General features: G+C 38.3%; 1 protein-coding gene across 1 annotated transcript in view; it reads left to right on the plus strand.

The window, feature by feature from the left end:
- Window positions 1–8,133, plus strand: part of LOC118253122 (maltase-glucoamylase-like) — a gene marked incomplete at its 5' end in the record, with an annotated part of 45,044 nt that extends 36,911 nt beyond the window's left edge. The window contains 12 exons of the mRNA XM_050716630.1: window positions 1,621–1,827; window positions 2,703–2,857; window positions 3,294–3,462; window positions 4,292–4,388; window positions 4,500–4,612; window positions 4,711–4,836; window positions 5,654–5,782; window positions 5,890–5,997; window positions 6,277–6,339; window positions 6,582–6,716; window positions 6,903–6,987; window positions 7,991–8,133. Coding sequence (XP_050572587.1) covers window positions 1,621–1,827; window positions 2,703–2,857; window positions 3,294–3,462; window positions 4,292–4,388; window positions 4,500–4,612; window positions 4,711–4,836; window positions 5,654–5,782; window positions 5,890–5,997; window positions 6,277–6,339; window positions 6,582–6,716; window positions 6,903–6,987; window positions 7,991–8,133 — 1,530 coding nt within the window. The remainder of the gene's footprint in view (window positions 1–1,620; window positions 1,828–2,702; window positions 2,858–3,293; window positions 3,463–4,291; window positions 4,389–4,499; window positions 4,613–4,710; window positions 4,837–5,653; window positions 5,783–5,889; window positions 5,998–6,276; window positions 6,340–6,581; window positions 6,717–6,902; window positions 6,988–7,990) is intronic.
- Between the last annotated feature and the right edge of the window lie 3,372 nt (window positions 8,134–11,505).

An 11,505-nucleotide genomic window follows, 5' to 3' on the forward strand; every position in this document is an offset into this window, starting at 1 on the left:
GGTCGTGACAGAAACATTTCCAGAATCATAGCTTTCTCTCTGTTATGGTTACAGTGGAAAAAGTAGTCAGGCAGATTTGTCAGACATAATTAGCATGGGGGCACTGCCATCAACTGACCTGTACTAGCAATTTTATTTACTTCACTGATACTAAGGTAGTTAGCAACAATGTAAGTTCTTTCAAAGTGTATCAGAAGTTGAGGAAAAATGTGGTATTCTTTGCAAGATGGTAAGAAATAATAACAGACTTGGAAAAAAAAAGAACAGAATAGAATAGAATAGAATATCAGCATCTTTAACTACTGCCTCTTCTGCTTCACTGGCACCTGTAAGACTCACCCCTTTTGTCTCACCTTCATAGTCACTGAAGCACATTTTAAGTAAAAATAAATAATAATAATAATAAAATCCTTTAGATTGTTTGAGAAGAAATCCCTGAATCCCCTGGATATTATAACTCATATGCAAACTAAATTGTCCATATCTCTGTTGATACTTATGTCAGTCATTATGGGTTGGTACATACAATTCTTTATTACACAGTTTCATTGATGGATATCTTATGACTACAAACATGCAGGAGCACTCTACCCTGGCGGGGTTGATCTTTAAAAGGTGTCTCCAGCTGAATTACTCCCTGCTCCTCTAAATCTAAATTCTAGAGCCTGGACATATCTACTAAGTATGAAGACCAAATTGTCTGTTAGCTGTTCCTGAAACAGCAACAGCTGAATTGGGTGGATGAAGTTCCCTGAATCTATTGCATTCTTAGGAAGATTTTTTTTTTTTTTTTGCAATTTTGGATATTTGGAAATGTCTTTTCATGTGAAATCAAATTCTGGTCGTGTTATGGGCTGTGTATGTTTTAAACACTTGCTCAAGTTGAAAGGTGCTTAGATTTTGATGACAGATGAATAAATATTCATTAGCAGCTCAGATGTGAGGAGCAGGCATAGTTTCATTAGAACAACTAGGCAGAATTAATAAGAAGTATGCAGAGGTGGAAGGCTAATGCATTACTACGTCAGCTCATCTAATCTCAGAATAACTAGTCTGAGTGTTTCTGTTGAATTATAGCAGGAAACCGAAAGTAATTTTGACCTTGCTGTCAGGAGATCTTTGATACATAGGATGTAATTCTCAGTGGATATTTTAGGGATAATTTATATGACTAAAGAGATACGCAATCCAATGGAAAGGCCTGGTCTGCTGTTGCCTGAATATCTAATGTGGTTTTGGCACATCCTCGTGAAGGCTGGTGGAGACTAGGGGGCAATGGGATTAGGAGGGAGGAACTTCTGAGAATTTCAGTAGGCCAAGACTCAGCCATGTTTCAGGATTCAGCAGAAGATCACAGATACAGGGAATTTAAATCCATCTTCATTGTGCATGGGCTCAATTTCCTGACTGAATTATTTGATTATATCTGAATTTTAGTGTAGAGATCACTGGGTTCTGCATTGCTTCTTTGTTGTTCAGTAGTTGTATTAATTTTTCCCCACGTTTCTCCATTTGACAGCTACCTGATAAAAATGGGAGCTTTGGATCTCATGCTGATAGCATGAAATACAATAGGCAAGCATCACTCACTAACCTGCAACCTATTGTCATTTGCAGCAGTCACCATCAAACCCAGATAGTCCATCCTGCTATTACAACTCCGACAACGCTTACTCTGTTGATGGAGTAGAATACTCCTCATCAGGTTTGGTAGCCAACCTGACCGTAAACAGCATCAATGCCAGAGCTAATGAGAATTACACTGCACCAATTGGTACACTGCGCTTGGAGGTTAAATATCATAGCAACCACATGCTGCAATTTAAGGTAATTTCAGTCAAGAGGTTTGTAGTTTGTAATGTCCCATTGTTCAAAATAGTTCTGTTTGCATAAATTACATAAATGTTAAGGTTTTGTAGAGTAGGCCATGCTGGTTTTTTTTTTTTTTTGTTTGTTTGTTTGTTTTGTTTTGTGTGTTTTTTTTTTTTTTCTCTATAAGTTTGTTCTAGAATTTACAATTGAATTGAAGTTATACTGTCAATGTATATGTGTAATGTCAGCCAGGAACTCTGCAGCTAAAGACATTTTTTAGTATACAGGTAAATTATGCTGTATGTAAGCATAATTGTGATTGTAATTTTTATTTTTGCATTAATTCTTCCACCTGTGTTCTAAATTTTTTAATGCCCTGCCTTTTAGACTGTCACTTCTTATTGTGCATTTAATAAGACTGAAATAAATGTGATGATGTGATGCACAAAATGTAAGACATCAAGAAGTAAGTTGTGTGAGCTTACAGAATAAAGAAAACTTAAAAAGGAATCTCTTTTTTTGAGTTGTCTAAAAAATGACTAAAAGATTAGTCAGAAAGGTATTTACCACACACATATATGTCTATATTTAAAATAATTAAAACATGTAAAATACCAATAAAATTTCAAATATATACTTTGAATTAACAGATTTAAATAATTAACCAGACATTAATGATCCGCATTTCAGTCCTTAAGTGTTTTTGTTTTTACATCCCAAATACTGTGAAAGAATTGGAGCAAAAATATGTGTTGAAAGAAAATACTCAGCTTGGCAAAAGTATTCAATAATTTACTGTTTTAATTTTAACTAGTTCTCAATTCCTATACCGTAAGTAAGATTTCAAACAACTCATTGAAATGAATTCATTTTCATTTTTTCTTTCATAGATTTATGATTACCAGAATGCACGATATGAGGTTCCTATATCATTAAATCTCCCAAGCTCCCCAGCGAATACAGTCGAGGACCTACTCTATGAAGTATCAGTTCAGAGAAAACCATTTGGTATACAGGTTCGACGCAAAAGCACAGGGACAGTCATGTAAGCCACAATCAATCTATTTTATTTCATTTATTTTTGCTAGCTTTTTTCATCCCAAACCATTTTTTTGGTATTTTTCAAATACCTCAAGACTAGTTTTTTTTTTATCCTTCCCACAAAATGGCACTGTCTGCTAACTGCCAGGTGCAGCTCTATCAGAGATGGCCTCACCATTGCACTGTATGAGAGCACTGACCAGGGAAAGGATGGAGAAGGTACCATAAGCAACATCATTTTCTCACATTTACAGCTTTTCCCCCTGTCACTTTGTAGTCCGACATTTGCTCAGTGCAGAACAGAAGAAATAAATTTTCAGCCTAAAAGAAGTGTCTTCCAGTGAAACGTGGCACTAAAGACTGCTATATTCTTTAAATTTACATTTCTTTATATTTATATATTTTTAAATATTCTTATTTTTATTTTCTTCCTACTTTAGCTGGGATTCACAGCTGCCTACCTTCACATTCAGCGACATGTTCATTCAGATTTCTACCCGTTTGGCATCCCAATATATATATGGATTTGGGGAAACAGAGCACACCATGTTTCGACGCAACATGAGCTGGCACACCTGGGGAATGTTCACAAGGGACCAGGCTCCTACTGTAAGTAGAAATGAACCTCATGTGCAGAGATATTCAACAGTACTTTAAAGCCCGGTGGATGTCTGCTGGTACTGGACACATTTATTGGCTATGAACTTATTTACTGAGGCTTATAATTTGGACGGTGTTTCAATGGCAGTGGTCTTCTCTAAGCCTATTTTTGCTTTGTGACCAGCAAACCCAAACGTATGGAGCTCAGGCTCTAAGTCTGATGAGTATGGCTTAGAAATCACAGCCCAGTGCTCCTTTTTTATGCTTCCCAACAAATTATTCTGAAAGACTGAAATGTATCGGGCCAAATCCCATGGTTTTGGGATTCAATTAGAGCTTAGAGGGGTAAATCAGGAATCTTATGTCTGTGCATATATGAGTGTTATTTCCTACAAGATAACACAATGTTGGCAATTTTCAGGGAATGACCAGTGAAATAGTGGCAGTTTGTTACATCTATAACTTCAGGTGCAGATTTCAATATATTGAAATATATTGAAAAATAACATCATCTCCTGATCATATAGATAGATGTCTGCTACAGCTGGAAAAAAGAGAAAATTTTGTCCTGGGAAAGCTCTTTCTCATTAGCGAGTTTAAAAGCAGTAGTACCTTTGCTTTCCTTCATGCTTGATCACTCTGAACAAGACAGACTCCAGTTGTCAAGCTGAAATTGATTTTCTGTAGGTGTGTATGTTATAAGCGTATACTTTTGAAGCTTTTTGTTGTAGATTTGGAAGTTGTGTGTCTCATCTTTTACTAATTCTTTTTAAATAGATGTAAACAGGTCATTGCTTATGATGTTTCAGCTTTAGAAAGTGTTTTATCTTGTTTGCAGTATAAGTTGAATTCCTACGGTTATCAGCCATTTTACATGGCTCTTGAAGAAGATGGCAACGCCCATGGAGTTCTCTTGCTTAACAGCAATGCAATGGGTAAGAAAATCTTCATTTTATTTTGTCAACGTGTTTTATTTTTATGTTCAGTGGTTTGCAAGAGCTGCTAATCCAGGCATCCTTTTTTCATTTCACTTTCCCCATTTCTAGATGTGACGTTCCAGCCAACCCCTGCCCTGACATACCGCACCATTGGAGGAATTCTGGACTTTTACATGGTTTTGGGCCCAACACCAGAACTTGTTGTTCAGGAGTACACTGCAGTAGGATTCTTACCCTATTACAAACTAGCACTCTTTGGTGGACTGGTTGGTTGGTTGGTTTTCACCTATTCACCACAAATACTCTCCCTTACTTCTAGCTGATTGGACGACCAGTGATGCCACCCTACTGGTCCTTGGGATTCCAGTTGTGCCGCTATGGATACAGGAACGACACTGAAATTTCCCAGCTGGTGGAGGAAATGAAGGCGGCTAACATTCCCTATGTACGCTGGTAGCACTTAACATTTGAGTTCGTGCCTGAACTTCTGGCTTCAGAGTATCAGTTACGACCCTTTAAACACACACAAGGAAAGAAAAAAGAAAAAAAAAAAAAAAAAAAAAAGGCACCCCACTGCTATGGTAGAGAAGAGCAAACTCTGTTTTATGCTATAGCTGAACATCTCTGCAGGTCATGTTAAATGTGGTTTTTAGGCTGCTCTATATTATCTTTTAATCATTCATAATAAAGAAGCACTCAGATGTCTCTCACCATGCTGACTATGAAGGAGCGGTGATAAACAGGAAAAACAAGGAGGAAAGAAATAATGCAGCGTCATTTCAATTGGATCTTGCTCTATGTCAAGTCAGCTGTGTTTTGGCACAGTCTGTTTTTGGGAAAGGAGCAAAACCACATAGGTCAAACAAAGTTATAGAATAGAATAGTTCAGTTGGAAGTGACCTTCAAAGATCATCTAGTCCAACTGCTCGACCACTTCAGAGTTAAACAAAAGCTAAAACATATTAACGAGGGCAATGCCCAATTGCCTCTTGAACACTGACAGCCCTGGGATATCAAACACCTCTCTAGGAAGCCTGCTGTCAACCAGCTCCCCCAGATCCCTTTCTGCTGAGCTGCTCTCTAGCCACTGTCTCCCAGTCTGTACCTGTGTCTGGCATTACTCTGTCGCAATAGTTTAAATTGATTGTTACTTCTTAGCAGATGTTCTATAAATATGTATTTGAGGGGAAAAAAAGAAAAAAAGAAAAAAAAGGGAATAAAAAGAAAATGATTTTTTTCTTCATTGCTTTTGTGAATTGCAGGATGTCCAATATGTAGATATTGACCATATGGAACGGCAACTGGACTTCACTCTTGGCGCACGCTTTGAGGGATTACCGGCTCTAATTAACAAAATAAAAGCAGAAGGAATGAGATTCATCATTATCCTGGTCAGTTTGGCATACTTTTTGTCATTGCAGAATTCAGAATATATTTAACAGCATTTCTAAACTTATTTTTTCAGCATAAAGCAAAAGTTTGTCACATTTCATTTTAGGATCCAACGATCTCTGGAAACGAAACTGATTATCTTACTTTCTCGAGAGGTGTAGCCGACGATGTCTTCATCAAGTGGCCGAATACCAATGACATTATATATTCCAAGGTACTATTCTTAACAAGTGTATGACCATAGAGGTATGCCATATCCAAGTGAGCATCATGTCAGCCTAGACTTCAGTGCTATCCATAGGCACAGTCTGCTAACATTATGTTCATGCCTGAATGTAAATGATACATTGAATAAATACTGCAAACTGAATTGTCTTCAGTTTATGCTGTCATTCATATATGTAGCAGTAAAGAATTGTCATATCTTTCTGTTGCCGGTGCTCAGTTATATTCAGCGCGGTTTAATTATTTCAAAATGTTCTTTGTCCTATAGGTCTGGCCGTTTCTTCCCAATGTTGAAGTCAATGAGTCACTTCCCGAGCAAACCCAAATACAGGTAAATATTGGTACGGTTTGGCTGTTGTCTCAAATATAGAGGGAGACGTACATCATTTAAGAAAAAATAGCAGCGAACTAGTTGATCAAATCTCACGTCAGAAATAAGATGCAGAAAATGGCCAGCCTTCCTAACAAAGTCAGAACAGAAAACAAGTAATTATTTTTTGTTTTAGAAAATCCAGCATTTTATCAGTGGGATGCTTCCAGTGCTCTATCTTTTCTATTTTCCTATTTTTACAGCTCTATGGAGCACATGCAGCTTTCCCAGACTTCTTCCGCAATTCCACAGTGGAGTGGTGGAAGAGAGAAATCCTGGAGTTCTACAACAACCCCCGTAACAACTCAAAAAGTGTGAAGTTTGATGGCCTGTGGATTGTAAGTGTAGAAATGCATCTGATTTGTGGTGTGAATGTGTGTCAAGCACGTGTGGAGCTGCAGACTGAGATTGCAGCTGCAAGGGTTCTCAAGGGCATCTACAATACTGCTTATTTGTAATTTAGAATTGAGTGTATTTTGTATGATTGAAGAAAAATACAATCAAGTTTTGCTCTATGTTTTTAGGACATGAATGAACCGGCAGCTTTTTATAATGGCGCCATTGGTGGTTGTAGAGATGACCTCCTTAATAAGCCACCATATATTCCTCGTAAGTCTGATGAGTCCATAAAATGGTGTTAGTCATTCTCACTACTATGAAATTTCTTACATATAGGTACATGTGGCATGAATTCCTATAGTTAGGTATATTAAACCACAACTAAACTCCTAACTGAAAGTGTCCCTTCTTTTCCAAGAATATAAGCACACTTAAATCATATATTTTTTAGAATGAGCAGTAACGGCACTTCTAAAAACTAAAGTTATTTGTAGTTATGTGACTACATATGGATTTTGATACCTATTTTATATGTAGGTGCTTTGTTTTAGACATGGTAGAGAATGTAGTTCTCTCTTCTGCAATTCTCTCTGATGAATAATGCGATTAACTGAAAATGCAAAAAATATTCTTGTGTCTCCTCTCATTAGCATTTATCTATACAGTAAAATACCTGAAACACTTGGCTAGCATTTATCTATACATAAAAATAACTGACATTCCTAACTAGGCTTTACTTAAGTGCTGGTATGAGGTAGTACAACTCAGGAACTATTTATTAATGTTCATCATTCATCGCTCTGCTATTCTGCTATTAGAGTAGTCCTGTTGCTTACTGTGGTCTTCGGTTGTTATAAATAGTTTCTCAGGAAACATCCGGAATTTAATATTCAGACATAGGCCTTCACCAGCACATGCAACACCCAACCCAATTTATGTTTATATGGATGATAGGACAGGGTTTACAAAGATTTGCAATATCTGCTGAATTAGGATATACCCTGTTTATTATTTTGAGCCGCTCCAGTAAGAGCATCTATAACAGAGCTATTAACACACTTAGAAACCCAGATGCCTGTACAGGACTAATGGAGCTATCCCATTTGATAAAGTTGGAAACGCTCTTTTCTAATAAGTCATAGATGACAGTATAGATGCCTAAAAGAGAGTGAACACAAAAGAAATCATGACAATTAACAAAGATTAACTGCAGTTGTTATTGAATATTCCTCATTAAAAAGCATGTACTCTTTTCTTCTTCCCTTCTCATTAGATTTGGGATCCCGGCCAGATGGTTTAATTGTCAAAACTCCATGCATGGAAGGTCAGCAGTATCTTCCGGACGGTACCCCAGTTAGACACTATGATGTCCACAGTCTTTATGGATGGTCACAAACAAAACCTACCCACGAGTAAGTGAGATTTGCATACTTTCTTGCTATCTCCAAAATGTGTTGCCAAGAATAGTTGGTGTCCGTATTCTTATGGCCCAAACCTGCCTGAGTCTCTTTTAGATGTCTGCGAAATCTTCCTTTTCATCCTAGTAGTGCTGATTCTGCCGTTCTGTTCAAAGTGGAGTTTGGTGTTCAGAGCACCAATGCTCCAGGTTTTGCAGTAGGCAGTATTTCAGTCACGTTCCTGCTCAGCTTGCGCTGTGATCTCGCGTGTGGTGCAAGCAGGGTGGTAGGAACCTGAGCAAGGACGTGCAGGAGAAGGCATGGTGGGTGTGTGCAGGTCGGAGCTGAAGCTGAGCTTCCACTGTTGCAGTGCAATAAAGGCATACTGCTGTTGGAGCCAAGAAAAAAAAAAAAAAAAAAAAAAAAACCTATCTCAAGCATGTCTACACCTGCAGCAGCATCACTCACTGTCTCAGGACAGGCAGGCAAAGCCTTTATTTTGAGTGTGGCAGCTTTAAAATCACTGACCCAGAGCAGATGCAATTTTCAAGGTACCTTTTAACGGCAATTTACCCAAGTCTGATATTAAAGAAAGTTACTCTTCACCTAGCTGCAGAGCAAGTCTTTGTATAGCAGTTCTAAGGGTTTCATCCATACACATTTTAAGTTGTGCAAGCCCAACTGCTGACCTGTATTATGAAATAAGGTGGTCACGGTGCTATTTCTCATATGGTTTAATTGGGATGTAATAACTCGCCACCAATCGTTGTCCTGTCCCAGTGTGTTCACACATAACACGTTGCCTTTTCAGCAGAGGTTTCTATTAAGAGTCAGCCAGCAAGGCCGTCCTGGGGCGATGCTCAGCATTGTAAATGGGAGCAGTCAATCAAAAGGCATCGCTCTGCTATTCTGTTACAAGGCAGAACAGAGAACAGGTCTGAACATTTGGATCAGCTGTTGTTAACAGTAATTACTCAATGACAGTCTCACCTAATTACTGCAATTAAAATATAAAACACGTGTTTTTTGTTTCTAGCTAGTGCTAGAATAGCCTCTTTTACTTCTAGCATTGATATTGTATTAGCCTTACACATGTAGTGAGGGAAAATGAATACAGTTTTTTTTAAGAATGTTAATTTAAGAAGGGCTCTATTATCTTGGGTATTCAAAATTACTTGAATATGGGTAAAGAGAGAAAACAATTACTTTTAAAACACACATTCTGTTATAAGGCTTTCCTTTTAGGAATTTATTTTCTCAGTTCCAAGACAGATGTCATTACCTGTTTCTTAGTGAATAGGATCCCCGCTGACTTTAGATAGCGTCTGATCTAACGATAGTATATTTGTGCTGTTTCATTTCCAATTCAATGAGTAAGCAAGGAACAGCGTTTCCTTATAGTCTTAATGATCTTAAAGCCCTTGGTAACTTTGATGTTGCCATAAGACAAGAAAATACCAAGGCTATTTGATTTTTTGACTGAGTGGATGCTACTGCCAGCAGCGTGCATGGCAGTGCTGTCGGTCAAGGCACACATGAATCTGCTGGCAGGACAGGGAGGAAAGTCTGATACCTCTGCTGTCAGCCAAATCACATGCAATTTGGATATTGTAAATAGACAATAATTTAACACTCGGAGCAATATTGCTGTCATTCCTGTGCATCGGGTGTGAACTGAAATGTAGTGAAATATTTTCTTCTCTGTTGAGAGGTACTGTAACAGAAATGAGTACGATAAATTACACAGCCTATACAGATATTCTCACAGTTGAAACAAACAGAACACTGTTGTTTAAAAAAAAAAAGAAAGAAAGAAAGAAAGAGAGAGATCACAACTAAGAGATCTCTCTAATTAGATCTCTCTCTGATACTCCTGACTGAAGGAGTTATTGTGACACAGAAGATTGTGTAGTAATAATAACTTATTCTGAGACTAAACCATCCAAACAAGAAGATTGTTTGCATGCAAAAGCCACAATATGGAAAATAAACAAACAAAAAAAAACAACACTGTAATGGAACAGTAAGCAGCAATTTTTTTCCTAATTTGATACAATTTCAGTTGTCTATTAATTAGACAGAGGAACCTTCTTTGTATCGGCTCAAGGCTATTCTTTTGTACCAAGGCTTTTGCAGAGATGTGAAAGCCAGAACCTTTAAGAGTGAATCTAGGAACCATTTTGAGGTAAAGGTTTGGAGGGCTTGGTGACACGAAGAGTTGGTTTTCAGGGATACAGCTTTGACTCAGTCCTGAAGCAGAGAGATGGCACCCCAAGTCAGGAAAACACTCAGGCCCTGCTCATCCCTGGGCGGTTCTGTGGGCAACATACGCTTTCATTGGATTTCAAATTTTAGCAGGACCTTCCAAAGATTGTTGAAAGAGGGTAAACGAAGCAGCGGCTGAAATGTTTGATAATACATTACAAAGAAATAAAAGGTACTAGAAAACTTACCGTTTGTCTTGGAAGAAATAATTACAGCACATTAGTCTAGTTTAATTACAACGGTAATTTAAGTGACTTGTGTATTTTTGCTGTAATTATAGCATCACTAAAGCTGCAAATCCTGTCGGAAAAATAAATAAGTAGTGCCTTATTGAAGCAGCTGTTTAGGCAATTATGGTGGAGCTAGCACTGGAGAGCAGTGCAATTCAATCAGTGCAGCTTTCTAACTAGTATTGCAGTTCAGTATTTTGCCGTACTGATTCACAGTGTGTGTGCACGCCTGCAAAGGGATTCTTCGAAGAAACCAGGGCAGTTGTGCATCCACACTAGGCACACAGCATAGACCAGCAGCGGCAAGGTGTGAGTGTCCTCTGCGGGACAATTAGGAGGCATAGATTCCTCTCAGCTCCACTTTTTTTTTTTTTTTTTCCTTTTTCTTTTTTTTCATAAAGCCTATTTGTTACCTTTGGAGGTATTTTGTGGCAATTGCCAAGGCTTTATTTAAGAAAATGAATCATTTTTCTTTATCTTATTTGTGGAACGGACCTAGCCGGTGAATTGTTTTTCCATTCAGCTCTTTTAGAGCCACACCTTGAGAGTTCCTCTCCTTAGTTATCAGCAAGCCACTGTCTCCCCTCCCAGCAGCAATGAATGAAGCCATCTGGGTTCTGTGCTAGAGCCCCTGAAAAGCCCATGACAGTCCTAATCCGGTGCTTGCTGTTTCCCTTTAACTCCTGACCCCAAAGGCTTTAGGTGCTGGTGATGCACAGCAAGGCCATGAGCTGGGAATCTTGAAGGGTGCATTTGGTTTCTCCCTCCACATGGCTAGTCTACGCCATCTTGCCAGGAGCACTCTCTGGCTTCTAATGTTGGTCACTTCACATCAGATTCTTACCATGTTGGTGCTTCTGATGTGATTATGGGTCCATGGCTTGCTTTTTGCTCCG

This window comes from Cygnus atratus, unplaced genomic scaffold (assembly GCF_013377495.2).
Source record: "Cygnus atratus isolate AKBS03 ecotype Queensland, Australia unplaced genomic scaffold, CAtr_DNAZoo_HiC_assembly HiC_scaffold_109, whole genome shotgun sequence".
NCBI classification, from domain to species: Eukaryota; Metazoa; Chordata; class Aves; order Anseriformes; family Anatidae; genus Cygnus; species Cygnus atratus.